A 17,530-nucleotide genomic window follows, 5' to 3' on the forward strand; every position below is an offset into this window, starting at 1 on the left:
CCTCCTAATCCTAATCATTTTCTAATAGCTAAACCTAAACTAGGAGAGCTAGTCCTAGGCTCTGATACCATGTTGAAAGGATGGATTGAGCTCTCTTAACTACACATCCTAATCACACACTAATCTACTCTAATAACATTGCTAGTCTAAGGTGGATAGAAATGAACAAGACTCATTTGTGAGTGTCTGTGCAAATAAAGATTATACTCAAGTTCAATGAGATTACATAATAAAAACTTGTACTCATAAAAAGTCTTGAGATATTGTGATTGTTTCCATTGCTTGAAATGCCCCCCTTTTATATGAGGAGAGTACAATTTGGCCTTCTCTTGCATGTGGGATAACTCTCTTTGCTCATGTGGCTTCATGATAGACTTTTCTCTTGTTTGGCTTACTCAACTCATTCCCTATCTCTTCGTTGTGCTCTTTGGCACCACATTCCTCAACAAAAACCCCATAAGAAGGGAGGTTAGCATGCTTGTTGGTGATTCTTGATCTTTTCATCATGCATCTTTATGTGTTTCTTGCATCTTGTGTGGAGAAATGATGCCCAATACCTCATTGTGCACCCTATTGTGTATCCCCAATATTGTCTTCCACATGCTTTGGGTTTCATCTCTGCAACAAGGTTTTGTTTTCTTCTACCTTGAACACATAAACTTCTATTACTCCCTTAAGTGCTCGGCTTTTAACAATGGATTCATGGTGATAGCTTGGTACAATGGTGGATATTTGCAAGTGGATGGGACTGTGACGACCATCTGGGTGCAAGCATTTGTGGACAACATAGTCACCTACGCCAACCACACTGCCACTCTCAAGTCGGGTGCTATAGCTGAACCAGGTGTAGCTCAACTACCTTTCCCTTTACAAGGACTTTGGGGAGAATGTGGACATTTTGGTTAGCCTCCTCTACAACAAAGTGCCCCTTGGGTCATCCTCTCCATCGCCAATCTCAAAGGCTTCCTCGGCTTCAACTTACTATGGCTCATCGCCAATCGCATCATCAAACCTCACCCCCTCTGGCAGTAGGTCGGTCACACAGACGGCCCATGTAATGCCTATCTAATTTCCAAAGGCATCATGTAGGTTGATTGTATCAAAGAAACAAGATATTCTTCCTTATCTATAAGCATATCACATGCCTATGTGTGCTTGTTTGGACTCATGCTTTCCTCTTCCATCTTTCTATATAACTTCAAATCCATCTCGCCTTGGACATGCTCAACATATGCTCAGCACATTGCACTCAATATAATAATGGTGCGCTAGACATTTCACTAAATACATCCTCTGATTCTACAACTTTCCCACACTTGCTATACATAGTCATGCGGTTGTTGCCAAAAAAAAAGACATCTGATGCCATGCCTTTCTTGTGAACATCTCATGTATCCTCTTTTCCATTCCAAGGTCCAGAATGTTGCCACAAGCTTTGAATCCGGCGGTGAGATGGGCATTGTGTTGGGCGAGATAGGCACAAATTTGCTTGGCTTGGGTGAGGGCCTTGCCAATGGTACATACTCTACTTAGAGTGGCTAGATTCTATTGTGAAAATCCATGGGGATGCTTCACATATCCATGGCCATGCTTCACACATCCATCTTGAGTCTATTACAACTCATATTGTATGTATTGATGAGAGGGGTGAAGAATGTTCCACCACCTTACTTGCTAATGTTGTTATGTTAATCTCTGTAACGATGTAGCCATGGCCAATGATGCACATGGTCTACTAGATGGGTTCCCTCACCTTACTGAGGATACAGATTTTTTACTTGATATAGCCACGGCCAACGATATACATGGAGTACTTGATGCTATCCTTCACATAGTTAAGGATAATGATGATTTGTTCTTTGATGTAAATGTAGCCATGGTGGCCGATGATGCACATAGGCTACTCGATGATGATCCTCACATCATTGAGGATGATATAGTTATTATGATTCCTTGGTGGGAACCTTTGAATGATGGGTCTATAATGCCTCTCCATACACAGGAAATACACATAAGGAAGAGGTTTGTTTTTACTAAATGAGCACTAAAATGTAAGATCAAGCAGCCTTGTGTGTGAACGGCAAGAACCTTGGTATTGCACCAAGCTCTAGTTATTAGGAGCACACTTGGTCTTGCACTAGAGTGGTGCATAGTTGTGGGGACTTAGATCAAATCAAACACTAAAAAACGAGGAGAAAGTGTGAGTTGTGTCACGACAAGAATCACCACACTAAATATTGTCAATTCTATTTGTGTAAGCACTGCAATGCAAGGGGTCACCAAAAGTCATATTATGCACTATAATTGAAGAATGAGTTATCTTGCATGCCTTACACAAATCTAAATCACATAAGAAAGTTAAGAAGACAAATAAAAGTCTAAATAATTTCATGAGCACATTAAAAGAATCACATATGTCATATGACACGTTGGCTTTGATGATCCAACTCATCTATGACTACAGCATGGAATACATGGAAAGTATCCTTCACCTCCATGGGAAACTCAGGACGACCTAATGGACATAAATTTTGAGAAATATAGCAATTGTTGTACATTGCCTTGATATAAAAACATTGAAAATAATGATGCATGAGGACCAAAGGAGACGCTCAATAAGGTCCCTACCGTGACGCCTGTAAGTTTGAGAGAGAAGGCATGAGGTTTGGAGGAAAGGCCTAGCGAGGTCCCTATCACGTCGCCTGCAAGTCCAAGAATGAGACATGAGGGCCAGAGAGGAGGATCAATGAGATCCCTACCCTGATGCTGCCTGTAAGTCCGAGAGAGAAGGCATGAGTTCTAGAGGAAAGGGCTAACAAGGTCCCTATCGCGTTGCTTATAAATCCAAGAAAGAGGCATAAGAGCCAAAGGAGAGGATCAACGAGATCCCTACCGTGATGCCTATAAGTTCTAGAGAGAAGGCGTGAGGTCCAGAGAAGAGGCTCAGCGAGGTCCCTACTATGTCGCCTGTAAGTCCAAGAGAAAGAGGCATGAGGACCAAGGGAGAGGCTCAATGAGGTCCCTTCTATGATGCCTGTAAGTGCAAGAGAGAAGGCATGAGGTCCACACGATAATCTATGAGTTCTCTACCGAGTCGCATGTAAGCTATCCAAGGAAAGAGAGAATGTAAGCTATCGAAGGAAATAGGCATGAGGACCAAGGGAGAGGCTCAATGAGGTCCCTACTATGACGCTTGTAAGTTCTAGAGAGAAGGCATGAGGTCCAAAGAAGAGGCTCAGCAAGGTCCCTACTGTGTTGCCTGTAAGTCCAAGAGAAATAGGCATGAGGACGGAGGGAGAGGCTCAATGAGGCCCCTACTATGATGCCTGTAAGTGCAAGAAAGATTGCCTGAGGTCCGGATGATAATCTCAACGAGTTCCCTACCGAGTCGCATGTAAGTAAGCTATCCAAGGAAAGAGAGAATGTAAACCAAAATGAAAATGTTGAAAGCATTAGAAAATGATGTAATGATTTCTAGAATACAATTGCTTGTTGGGTGTTGTAATTTTAGGAACCAAGGAAGGAATCACTCTATGGACACCCAGAGCGAAAGCGAACTGCCTGAACTTGGATATAAGCTGACTTCCCAAACTCATGGAGAAGTTAGCAGTTGGCTACATCCAATCACCTACACAACCTTATAATGGGGTCAACATGGCCCACATTTTGAACATTCCATGCTCATGGAGCACTCACACCATTATCACTACACAATTTTGCATGCCTCATGGAGTGCTTTTGTGGTATCTAGAGGCCTATGTTGATGGCCTGAGCTGGCATGCTTCACCAGCACAGATGGTAGCACACTTGAGTTCCCATGCGAGGTGGTTGGGTGAGGTGGGCAAGTGAGTGGGCGGGTCGGATGACAGGACGTCCGCGAGGGGCAAGGGGCAAGGGGTAGGGGGTGGTGGGGGTTATGCCATGAAGGGCAGGAGGCGGTGAGGGTGCTGCGGGCAAAGAGAAGGGGGTGGTAAGGGTGCTGCGGCGGGTGAAGAGTAGGGGGTGGTAAGGGTGCTGCGGGCAAAGAGCAGGGGGTGGTAAGGTTATGGAATAAAGATGCCAATCGCGGTAGGGGGTTGGGAGGGTGTCACGATGGAGGGTTGGATTGGTTGTACGTAACGGGTTGACCACGATGGGGTGAGGTGAAGATGATGTCTGCAAGGGGGGTGGGGTGATGTACGCGAGGGAGGGGTGAGTGTGTTTTCGAGAGGGGGTGAGGGTGATATGGAGAGGATGGACACCACGAGGGTAAGGGTAGAGGATGTCCGCTTACTAGGAGGTGAGGGTGAACAGAGAGCATGGCGGCCAAGAGGTGAAGGTTACAGGATGTCCACTAGGATGTGTGAAGGGGGGTAAGAGGATATTTTCAAGAGGGGTGAGAGTGAGTGTGTCCAAGAGAGGGTGAGGGGGAAATGGAGAGGATGGCCGCCAAGAGGCGAGGGTTAGAGGATGTCCACGGGACGAATGAAGGGGGTGAGGTGAGTGAGTATGTCCACGAGGGGATGAGGTGGAGAGGATATCCCGCTAGAGAGGGTGAGGATGTTCACCAAGAGGGGTGGTTAGGAGGTTGAGAGGATGTCTACCACAAGGGTGAGGACACCCACTAGGAGGGCTGATTAGGAGCTCCACCAAGAGGGTGGGAAGAGGATGAGAGGACGTCTGCCAAAAGGGGGGTAATAGGATGAGAGGCCGTTCGAGCAAGGGGATATTAATGAGATGATGAGAGGATGTTCACCAGGGGGGGATGAGAGGATGTCCACCAGGATGGGAGTGAGATGATGAGAGGGCAAGAGGACTTCCACCAAGGGGGGGAAGAGGATTAGAGGACGTCCACCAAGATGGGGATGAGATGATGGGAGGGTGAGGAGACGTCCGCCAAGGGGGGGGGTTGAGTGGGTGACAGGATGAGGAAACGTCTGTGAGGGGCCAAAGGGGGAATGTTGACAATGAGAGGGCATCCGTGAGGGAGGGCATGAGTAGGTTAGAGGACGAGATGAGGGGTGGATGAGATAGAGAGAACGTCCTACAAGAGAGGAGTGAATGGGTGAGATGGATGTCCACGAGTGGGTGAGATGGATGTCCACGAGTGGGTGGATTGATATGGACGTCCTCGAGGGGGGTTGGTGGTGAGTCAACACGGGGGGTTGAGGATTGTCCGCCACCAAGAGGGAGGAAAGTTGGCAGATGAAGGGTTGGAGGAAGAACCCAAGGATGGCGAACGAAGCAACGGTGAAGTTGACGGATGAACCAGAGCACGATTGAGGAAATAGTTAGGATTTTTTATTTTATTTTTTATATATATAAAGAGGCTAAGAGGGAAACTTGCCTGCCAAGGTGGTTAGAGCTTGCATTGGTTTTCTATGATGGGAGGTGATCTTGTTGCTGTGTCTGGACCTTGGGGGGTTCACTTAAAAATATGTAAGTATACCACGTGAGTTCAAATGAAGGGGTTTCTTAATTCAAAATTTTAAGGTAAATTTATAGAAATACATTTACAGAATGGGTTTTTTTTAAATCGATTTAAAAAAAAAAAACTTTGAAATCTATAAAGGAAAAAGGGTCATTTTATTCATGAGAATTTCACAAGTAAGAGGTTTTTTAAATACCCCTTGAACGCACATGATACATATGGTTTCTTAGTACTGCACCCCCGGAGGTCCAGACACAGTGGCATGCTGGACTCGTAATAAGCACACGCAGGGAGGCTGGATGGGGGCCACGTAAGGTTAAGGCATGGAGGTAAGAGCCTTCACCAGCCCGATTCTCTCTCTCTCTCTCTCTTTTGACGTGCCACCTGAAGCACATTCATGAGCCAAGAGTCTCAAAGCCACCTTTTGGAGGCAGCTGAGCGTGTAGCCAAATGCCTCCCACCAAAAAGGGGTTTCACAAGAGACTCCCTTTTCCAAGTAGGTGGTAATGCAAGTGCAGCTCCCCCCCTCTAGTCATTGTAGCTAATGAGCTCTTCCAGGAACTTCATGGAACTCCTGTGGCAATGCCTTAGGCAAGAAGGCATCACGGTCCTCTAGCAACTCAATGTCGATGAAGAGGAAGGGTGATTTGTAGGTCGGATGTAGCAAGGCGGAAAGACCATGGATAGGTCTCCGCATCCACCTCCATCTCCTATCCACAATGTGCAAAAGACCTTCACGCTTGTCCTTATTAAGGGAAGAACAAGCACGCAACTCGGAGGTGGCATCTCGCATGAAGTGGACCAAGAGGCCCAAGGTAGCTCCCTCCACATCGATCATGCGTAAAACCCTATAGAAGGGGGTTATGGCAATGACAATGCTCCGCACCTCGGCCCAAAAATCCTCATGCAAGCACAGTTTTTGCATGTCTTTTGCCTCATTCGTCTCTCTCTCATCCCATTCCATCCACTCAGGGCTAACCACTGTGTCTTCACATCATATAGCCTCTCCAAGAGAAGCCACATGCATGCAAAGCGTGTGGTGGAAGGCTTCTTTAGCTCAAGGGTGCCATGTGCACGGAACATGGCAAGCACCTTCACCTTTGAGGTGAAAAAGGTGAAGATGGAGGTGGCTTGCCGCATGATGGTCCTCATCCACTCCAACTTGGCCATGTCCTCCATGAGCAAGTCTACACAATGAGACGCACATGGTGCCCACACTATGCAGGGATAATCCCTCTCCAACAAGCAACCCATTTGTCGGCAATTCGACGCATTGTCGATGATCACTTCCACCACATTTTCTAGGCCAACCTACATCATACATACCAATACATTTAAAAAAGTCAATGATGGCTTGCTTGATATGTCGATATATAAAGTGGCCCGTTGTCTTCCTCCACTTCTTCCCGGAATCCACCGCTCGTACAAAGTATGTGCCTAGAGGGGAAGACACAAGTATATTGATGATTCCCCTCTTCTGTCTATCACTCTACCCATCTGAGAGGATGATACACCCATACTTAGCCCATCCTGCTTGTACGGGTGCTAGAGAATTATCAATTCTCTCCCTCTCTTCACATCAAGTCATTCTGTGCGCATGTCGTGGTATGAGATGCCAGTCCATCCATCTTGTGTCAGGCCCACATTTGCAATGTCTTTCACCATTGTCTTCCATTGCTCCACCTTGATCACATTAAAGGAGATATTGCACTCAATAACGGTGTGTGCAATCTCTATCTCTCCGTTTGACGTTGACACTCTCAAAGATGGGATAGGGGACCCATGGAACCCCCGATAACTTCAGCTAAAGAAGATTGCCTCATGCCTTGTTCGGACCTTGGCCTCTTTGCGGAGGCTTCGTCACCAATGGAGGCAGAGATGGCGGGAGAGGAAGTATCTCATGGTGGGAAAATGACCTCATCATGGACGCTTGATTCCTACTTGGGCGGTTGACACCCCTAACGGCTCTAAACATCTCATTAGCGATGTTTTGAGGCACTTCCTTGCATGGTGCCACTTGCCCCCACCTTTCAAATGTGCTCCTCCCAAAGCCTAGTGAGGCCGCTCACATAAGCCTTGCCACAATACTTGCATGTCCACCTATAGCATTTTGATTTTCCCGTGGCTTGTGAGACATGGATGGCATGCAATATGAAATCTTCATTCATGTCTGTCATCATTGTGATTGATGAAGAGAGAAGCGGCTTGAGAGAGAGGAGTATAAAGAGGGGAAGGAGGGATACTTGAGCCTTGGGCAATGGATTATGCAACCTTGAAGATACAAGAATAAAGGATAGAGGGGGGCAAGGAGAGAGAGAGAGAGAGAGAGAGAGAGAGAGAGAGAGAGAGAGAGCTTCAAGATTCAGAGCTTCAGAGCTTGAGAGTTTGAGAGCTTGAGAGATCATAGATGGAGATCTTGAGAGAGAGAGAGAGGGTCTAGAGAGCTTGAGGGTTTGAAGCTTGAGAGCTCAAGCCTTAGAGTTAGACTCTAGCTCTCAAGGGCTTGAGAGATTAAGCCTTAGAAGTTAGAGGCTTAGAGGCTAGAGCTTAAGCCTTAGAGCCTAGAGGCTTATAGCTTGATGGCTAGAGAGCTTAAGCCTAGAGCCTAGAGGCTTACAGCTTGATGGCTAGAGAGCTTGAAGAGCTAAGTGCTTGAAGGCTTGAGAGCTTGAAGGCATGGAGAAGAAGCCAGAGAGCTTGAGCCTTAAATAGGTAGAGCCTTAGAGGCTATAGCCTATAGGCAATGACTCACGGAACATGGCAAGCACCTTCACCTTTGAGGTGAAAAAGGTGAAGATGGAGGTGGCTTGCCGCATGATGGTCCTCATCCACTCCAACTTGGCCATGTCCTCCATGAGCAAGTCTACACAATGAGACGCACATGGTGCCCACACTATGCAGGGATAATCCCTCTCCAACAAGCAACCCATTTGTCGGCAATTCGACGCATTGTCGATGATCACTTCCACCACATTTTCTAGGCCAACCTACATCATACATACCAATACATTTAAAAAAGTCAATGATGGCTTGCTTGATATGTCGATATATAAAGTGGCCCGTTGTCTTCCTCCACTTCTTCCCGGAATCCACCGCTCGTACAAAGTATGTGCCTAGAGGGGAAGACACAAGTATATTGATGATTCCCCTCTTCTGTCTATCACTCTACCCATCTGAGAGGATGATACACCCATACTTAGCCCATCCTGCTTGTACGGGTGCTAGAGAATTATCAATTCTCTCCCTCTCTTCACATCAAGTCATTCTGTGCGCATGTCGTGGTATGAGATGCCAGTCCATCCATCTTGTGTCAGGCCCACATTTGCAATGTCTTTCACCATTGTCTTCCATTGCTCCACCTTGATCACATTAAAGGAGATATTGCACTCAATAACGGTGTGTGCAATCTCTATCTCTCCGTTTGACGTTGACACTCTCAAAGATGGGATAGGGGACCCATGGAACCCCCGATAACTTCAGCTAAAGAAGATTGCCTCATGCCTTGTTCGGACCTTGGCCTCTTTGCGGAGGCTTCGTCACCAATGGAGGCAGAGATGGCGGGAGAGGAAGTATCTCATGGTGGGAAAATGACCTCATCATGGACGCTTGATTCCTACTTGGGCGGTTGACACCCCTAACGGCTCTAAACATCTCATTAGCGATGTTTTGAGGCACTTCCTTGCATGGTGCCACTTGCCCCCACCTTTCAAATGTGCTCCTCCCAAAGCCTAGTGAGGCCGCTCACATAAGCCTTGCCACAATACTTGCATGTCCACCTATAGCATTTTGATTTTCCCGTGGCTTGTGAGACATGGATGGCATGCAATATGAAATCTTCATTCATGTCTGTCATCATTGTGATTGATGAAGAGAGAAGCGGCTTGAGAGAGAGGAGTATAAAGAGGGGAAGGAGGGATACTTGAGCCTTGGGCAATGGATTATGCAACCTTGAAGATACAAGAATAAAGGATAGAGGGGGGCAAGGAGAGAGAGAGAGAGAGAGAGAGAGAGAGAGAGAGAGAGAGAGAGCTTCAAGATTCAGAGCTTCAGAGCTTGAGAGTTTGAGAGCTTGAGAGATCATAGATGGAGATCTTGAGAGAGAGAGAGAGGGTCTAGAGAGCTTGAGGGTTTGAAGCTTGAGAGCTCAAGCCTTAGAGTTAGACTCTAGCTCTCAAGGGCTTGAGAGATTAAGCCTTAGAAGTTAGAGGCTTAGAGGCTAGAGCTTAAGCCTTAGAGCCTAGAGGCTTATAGCTTGATGGCTAGAGAGCTTAAGCCTAGAGCCTAGAGGCTTACAGCTTGATGGCTAGAGAGCTTGAAGAGCTAAGTGCTTGAAGGCTTGAGAGCTTGAAGGCATGGAGAAGAAGCCAGAGAGCTTGAGCCTTAAATAGGTAGAGCCTTAGAGGCTATAGCCTATAGGCAATGACTCATGAGCATATGCCATATGGCATATGAGTGGCTAAAGATAAGTCACAAGGCCAAGTTCCATCGGACATCCAAATTGCTCTCTAAACGAGCGCAGAAAACGGCTCTAAACGGGCATCGCAACGGGCTATCAAATAGGCAGAAACGGCTAACGGGGTGAAATTCCGCACAGGCACCAACGATCAAAATTGTGGACCACACAAACCCGTACAATACCATACGGCATCGTACCATACGGTATTTCATGCGAAAAGAGGTCGTACAATGTACGGAAACAACCATGAGTAAGACAATGGGCATGGTAGTAACCAAGGAGACAAGGGCAAGAAACATATGCAAGAAGCCTTTACAAAGGTTTACCATGAAGATCTTACAAGGAATGCCACAAGTGATTTCATGGTTGAGGCTAGAAAACCTCTTGAGGAAAATTAAGCCTTGATTTTTCCAAGCTGGTCCCTCTCAACAACATGAGAAGCAAAATACTTCTTGGTCAAATCATTTGGAATCAAGTTTTGCAGAACCCAAAAGAGCAACATTGCATTCTAAGGAAAATCAACCTTCTATGCTTGAAGAAGAGTTGTATGTGGATAAGGATGTGGTTGAGCAAGATCGGGAGGACATATATGAACTAGAGGAATGGATGAAAAAAATCAAGACATATTTTCATCTATATCCAAATAATGAGTGAGATAAAGTGCATTTGGCATCCTTATACTTGGAAGATTATGCCCACCAATGGTGGAGACATGTGATCAAAGAAGGGACTATGCCTCATACTTGGGAAGAATTGAAGAGAGAGATGAATTTAGCATTTGTTTCATCCTTATTTCTTGACCGATACCATGAAGAATGGTATGAACTCTCACAAAAGGGCACATTGGTTAGAGAGTACATCAAAAGATTTATGAATCTCTCTATGTTTATGAATGGACTCAATTAAGTCATGAAGATGAAGAAGTTTGTGCATGGTCTAGATTCCTACATCAAGGCAGATGTATCGGCACAAAGACGTAGCACAATCAAAGAGGCTATGAGGTTGACGAAGCTCTATGAACCAAAGTACAGAAAATCTCAACCCATTTTATACCCTCTCAAAAACCATCCAATACTTCTTCAAATGTTAGAAAAAGCCTTCCTTCTACAACACCCAATTTTACCTCTAGGTTTTCATCATTGTTTGGAGGTGGACAGCCCAAAAGTGGAGTTCAAAATGATGCTAAGAAAGGTAATGGTTTTGTTGAGAAGACTTTTCAACCCTTCAAGAAGACACAAAAGGATGGATGATCCTAAGATTTAAGAGTTGAGGAGCAAAGGGTTGTGCTTCAAATGCAAAGAAAAGTGGTCACCCGAGCATGTTTGCAAGTCAAAGAAGTTGACGGCCACTATGATTCTTATGGAGGATGAAGTGGATGATTCAAAGAAATCTCATAAGGTAAAGGAATATGAGGATTTCAATGAAGAGGCACATGATGATACTTTGGAGAATCACTCTTTCATCCAAGAAGAGGATGAGTTTCCATTTGATCCTGGTGGGGGGAGAGCCAAAAAGTGCAGAAAAGACAGCTTGCGTATGCTCTATTTCTCAAGAGATTTTTGCGGGTTGCAAGAGCCCAAATACTTTGAGATTAGTGGAAACCATTAATGGGAGAGTTGCACACAACATTTTGGTGGATTCCGAGAGTACACATAGCTTCATTAACTCTAAATCCATCAACTCTATCAAGTTATCTCCAACGAAGCCACCCATAACCTTCCAAGTGCAAGTGGCAAATGGGAAAAATGAGAAAGCTACCTTGGTTTGCCCTTCTGCAGCACAAGTGACATTTTCTTCTTCATATGGCACTTGGAGAGGTGATTTAATGGTCTTGGACATGGGCCCCATTAAGGTGATTATGGGATGTGATTGGTTAGCTTCTCTTGGTGACTTCCACACAAGGTGTTATGAGCTTTTCACATGGTGGACAACAAGTGGTATTGGCTGTAAATGCATCAAAAGGGCTCTCTTTGATTACTCCAAAGTGGCTCAAGAAGGATGTCAAGACCCTTGGCAATATCTAAGAGGGGATGGATAGTATTGATGGACACCACATAGATATACATTTTTCAAGTGCCAAAGAGTTTGCCACCCAAGAGGGAGATTGACCATGCTATTGTGCTTGAACCAAATGCAAAGGTTGTAAATAAGTCTCCTTACCTTTTGTCCAAGGTGGAAAGAGAGGAAGTGGCAAAGCAAGTACAAGAATTGCTTACCATGGGTCTTATCCAACCCTCACAATCTCCATTTGCATCACCTATTCTATTGGTGAAGAAGAAGAATGGATCCTTTCGTATGTGCATTGATTACCGTGACTTAAACAAAGTCACTACCAAGAATAGGTACCCAATTACTGGCATTGATGATCTTCTTGATGAGCTCAAGGGTGCAAAGTGCTTCACTATGATTGGTTTAAGATCGAGTTACCATCGAGTAAGAATGAAGGAGGGGGACGGGGAGAAGATGTCATTTAAAACCAAAACGGGATTGTTCCACTTTATGGTTATGCCCTTTGGCCTTACAAATGTCCCGGCCACATTCCAAGCTTTGATGAATAGGATATTGGCTCCCTTCCTATTCAAGTTTGTGTTGGTGTTCTTTGACGACATCTTGATTTATAGCAAGAGCAAGGAAGAGCACTTATCTCATGTGAAAGGAGATGAGGAAGTACAAGATTTATGTGAAGGAGAGTAAATGTGCATTCATGGTTAATGAAGTTGAATATCTTGGGACACTTGGTGGAAGAGAAAGGCATTAAGGCTGATCCAAAGAAAGTAGTATGTGTCAAGGAATGGACAACCCCTAGCAATACAACACAATTAAGAGGATTTTTGGAATTGTCTTCTTTTTATAGAAGACTCATGGAGCATTATGCAACTATTATAGCACCTCTAACCGATTTACTCAAGAAGGAAGTTTTATTTTGGGATGCTATTGCTGATAAGAGTTTTAATGAGCTCAAAACCTTGCTTACATCAGCTCTTATTCAAAGACATTTTATGTGAGAGTGGATGCAAGTGGAAGAGAGCTTGGGACAGTTTTATATCAAATGCATGGTGTCATTACATTTGAGAGTAGGAAGCTATCCGAGAAAGAGATGGGGTTGCATGTTTATGAGCAAGAAATGGGGTTGCATGTTTATGAGCAAGAAATGTTGGCCATACTTCATGCAATCAAGAAATGGTATCACTATCTTTATGGTGCACATTTCAAGGTGAGAAGTGATGATAGAGTTGAAATTTTTCCTCTTCCAACCCAATCTTTCTCCCAAACAAAAGAGATGATTGGCTACTCTTCAAGGATATGATTTTGAGATATTCTACACCCCCGGGAAGGACAATGTGGTTACGGATGCATTGTCAAGAATGTGGGCTTGCACTATGACTTCAATTATGGAAGTATATAGTGAATGGATCAAAGGAATTCAAGAGGAATATCTTATCAATGAAGGTGCTGCCCATATTTACAGGAAATTACAACGAAGAGATAATGAATAATTCCGTGATTACAAGCTTTGTAATGGTCTCTTATGACACAAGGATAAGGTGTACTTGGTTCCTACCTCATCCTACATTCCCAAGGTGATGTATAAGATGCATTCTTCACCACTTTTGGGCCATCTTAGTGTGCTTAAAACTTTTGACAAAGTGAGCAAGAACTTCTATTGGAAAGGAATGTGGAGAGATGTCAAAAAGTTTTTGTTGGAATGTGTGTCTTGCCAAAAGAATAAGGACAGCCATCAGCTTCCAAGTGGATTGTTTCATCCTTTGCCAATTCCGGATGGGAAATAGACTCACATTTCTATGGACTTCATTACGGGTCTACCAAGGACAAAGCATGGATGGAATCAAATATTTGTGGTGGTGGATAGACTCACAAAATCAACCCATTTAATTGCTTCAAAGATTACTTATGGGACTTCTCACAATATTGCCCATCAATTTATGGAATATGTATTCAAGATACATGGCTTGCCTCTCAACATAGTTTGTAATAGGGATACCAAGTTCATGGATATTTTTTTAAAGACATTTTATGAGAGCTTGGAAACCAAAATCACTCCATCTACAACCTATCACCCTCAAACGGAGTGCACAAACAAATGGCTTGAAGTGTGTATTTGAGACATTATTGTCACGATATACAAACATCTTGGGATGAGTGGCTTTATCTTACTCAATTCAGACACAATTCAAGCAAGCACTTGAGTATAGACATGTCACCTTTTGAGGCTCTCTGTGTCATATATTACCTTTCATGATTGAGGACAAAATGTTTAATCCTTTGGCCAAGAAAGAGTTAGAAAGAATAAGACAACTTCTTCAACTTTGCAAGGACAATATGAAGAAGGCTCAAGATGTCATGAGAGCAAGTGCGGATATGCATAGATGAAAGATGGAGTTTGAAGAAGGTGACTATGTACTATTGAAGCTTCCTAAGAGCCGTCATAACATCCTCAAAGGATCTTCTAATCCAAAATTGGATCATAGATATTAAGGTCTATACATGGTAGTCAAGAAGGTGGGTGACTTAGATTACAAGCTCGATTTGCCTTCTTCTACAAGAATTCACCATATGTTTTATGTGTCCAATCTTAAGAGATTTGCAGGCACTCTTCCACAAGAAGAGCTACCACCCATGGACGAAGAAGGGAAGATTATATATGAGCCGGAAAAGATTGTGGACAACAGAATAAGAGAGTTGAAGAATAGGAACATTGAAGAATTCCTTGTCAAGTGGAAGCAATTGCCCATAGATGAGGCTACTTGAAAATATATGGAGTATGTGCAACAACATGACCTACTTTGAGGAAGATGTTGCTTGACCAAGTGGCATGATTTGCATGGAGAAAATGGGCAGTACTTTGGATTATATGCATGTTCTGATTTTTCTGGATAGTTTTGGTTAAGTCCATTGTTGTGGTCGATGCTCTACCCTAAATAACAAGCTTCTGTAGCTATCACAATAGAAGGATATGATGCGGGACATGATAGGCTAAGTATATGTATCATTTGTAGCCTATCCATGGAGTTTTCATTCATGAAGAATCTTTCAAGGGATTTCATCTACAACAAGGGCTGCCCATAATAGTCCCACACATATGCATTGAAGATAAAGACTTATGCACTTCCTTACATTTGGAGAGAATATTTGGACCTTCACCACTTCCCATTGAGTTCATTTGAGGCTATTATGACTTATAAATGTCTTATATGATTTTGATGACAAAATCTTTGAGAAGGGACGGTTTATAATGTGGCAAGACTAAGGTCCAAAAATATGTAAATGATGGGCCATGGGCAAGGCTACTATAAATAGGGTCTTGAGTTCATTGTAGGAACCTTTAACCTTGGTTCCTTTCTTGAAGATGGCCTTCTATGGTCTAGGCCTTACAACAAGCTTGATAGTCATCCTCATGGTGAGAAGTTAAATCACTTAGGCCTATCCACATACCTACATGTGCATATAGATTTACTCTACTTTCTTGTTGATAATTCCATGAATTTTTCATTTTTCTTGAATCTTGGTCATGTGTTCTTGAATCTTGGTCTAGATCCATTTCACTCAAATACTATTTAACATTTTTAATCTATGCACGTTAAGAATATATTGAGTTTGGACAAGATAATAAAATTTTCAAGATTATAATGCTCACCATTATACTAAATTTACTCATGATAGTAACATATGAATCAATTATAAATCTACTATGGAGTGTGCATCATAGAATGAAAACTGAGTTATGCATGCAGAAGCTTTGCCCCAAAAAAAAACAACATTTATGCAAGCATTAAAAACATCTATAAGGGCATATAACAAAAATAGCGAGACATTCGAAACATAGAATGTAATTTATGGTTGTATAGAGAAAAGACATTGCTGACAATCTATATTCAATGAACCCACACTTTGACTTGTGCGCTTTTGTAAAACTACAAAATTGAGGACAATTAAGTTAAGTTTTAGCTTAAAAGTCTCAAAATTCCAGAGTCAAACAAACAAACAATTTTTATGATGTGCGGAGAGAACTGCATCTAGGTTCTCTATAAAAGGCATCTCCTTCTTCTTCCTCTTCTCCCCCTCCCCCTCCCCCCAGCTTCCCCGGCAATGCATCTGCAATCTGAGCTCAGTTTTAGGCTTTTAGCCATATTTGAGCTCAGTGTCAGGCTTTCAGCCATATTTGAGCTCAGTTTGAGGCTCGGTCTCCAGGCGATTTCCCCCTTCACTCATTTCTTAATAATTTACCCCCTTCATTTGTAAGGGGCGAACAGTAAGCTTGCTAGCGTGGCACTTAAAGGGAACGTCTGCACTAGACAGCTTCCTCAGATCTTGGAAACGTGAAGCGGGAATTAACCTCACATATACTATCATTGTCACCATGGTGAGCAATATAACTAGCCTTGGAACTCGGGTGAAAAGAGACTGGATATTGTGCGGCCACAGCTACAATAATATGCCTTCAAACTTCAGATTTTGGACGGGAGGAAAACGAACCTGGAGCTGGCAAACTCGAAGGGCTCGCCCGTGCTGGAGAAGAGGATGAGGGCGATCTCGGCGTCGCAGAGAACGGAGAGCTCGTAGGCTTTCTTAAGGAGGCCGTTTCTGCGCTTGGAGAAGGTGACGTGGCGGCTGACGGTATTCTCGATCGGTCGGATCTGGATCTTGCCGCGGGGGACACCCTTGGTGGCGCCCATCACGTGCTTGTTGCAGCACTGCAGCAGAAGGTCGCGGCATACACCGTCGACGTTGGTCTCCGCGTGAGCATGCTCTACCTCTTGCGACCCAGCATCTAATGTGGCATCATTGGCCAGTAGCTGAGAGGCACTCGCCATGTCTTCGTGAACCTTCAAGCCACCCACAAAAAAACCAGGCTTATTTTGGACACCCGCCTACATTAGAAAGAAACCAGATTCCCTGCTGACGTACTCCGTAAAATATGATTGGGCGCACACAGATTCGCTGACGTACTCCGTATGATATGATTGGACATTGCTTTGTGTGACCAGGACTCAGCGATAATTTCCCTCCAACCAGCTGGCACCATCCCAAATTCCAATCCTCATGCAACCGTACTCCATTCTTTCAGCCTACGCAAATAGGATGGCCATGCTCACCAAGTTTCCTCAAAGGAATCCTTTTCTTTCTTTTTTTTTTTTAAAAAAATAGGTGACTAATCACCTAGACAAGACCCTCTTTTTACATACAACACACACACATCAGGCAAGGGGCACCAGGACCCCGCATGTCCTTTCTACATACAGCACACACAGCGGGCAAGGTGCACCAATGAACGGGTGTTTGAACCCAATAACCTCGGGTTGCTAGCCTACACCTTTTTCCAAGTGAGCTACGGTAAGGCCAAAGTTTTCTTAAAGTTAGCTACCATATTTATTCTCAATAAACCACGGCATAGGAATGACCTATTAAAAGTTAAGCGAGACAAGTAGGGTTGATTTTTGCAAGGAGTTTAGCACGTTTTTGGGTTTTCACTTTGTACAAAATCTGTCGTTTTGAAGGTTACTCGTCAAAAAAAATTTATAGGTAATATATATATATAATATTAAGCTATCACCTATCAATAATCAATGATCATTTATATCAGCGTTATGGCACCATGTTGCCAGTGGACAAACTTCCAAGCTATTCCAACAGCCAAACTTCCA

General features: G+C 43.9%; 1 protein-coding gene across 2 annotated transcripts in view; it reads right to left on the reverse strand.

Moving 5' to 3' along the window:
* Nucleotides 1–16,711, reverse strand: part of LOC147629799 (MADS-box transcription factor 23-like) — a 67,887-nt gene extending 51,176 nt beyond the window's left edge. For both annotated transcript variants that reach the window (XM_086810850.1, XM_086810849.1), the window contains exon 1: nt 16,362–16,711. In XM_086810850.1, coding sequence (XP_086666976.1) covers nt 16,362–16,699 — 338 coding nt within the window. In that variant the 5' untranslated portion in view covers nt 16,700–16,711. The remainder of the gene's footprint in view (nt 1–16,361) is intronic.
* Between the last annotated feature and the right edge of the window lie 819 nt (nt 16,712–17,530).

Source organism: Cibotium barometz, chromosome 17, assembly GCF_041138505.1.
Source record: "Cibotium barometz isolate CiBa-2024 chromosome 17, ASM4113850v1, whole genome shotgun sequence".
NCBI lineage: Eukaryota > Viridiplantae > Streptophyta > Polypodiopsida > Cyatheales > Cibotiaceae > Cibotium > Cibotium barometz.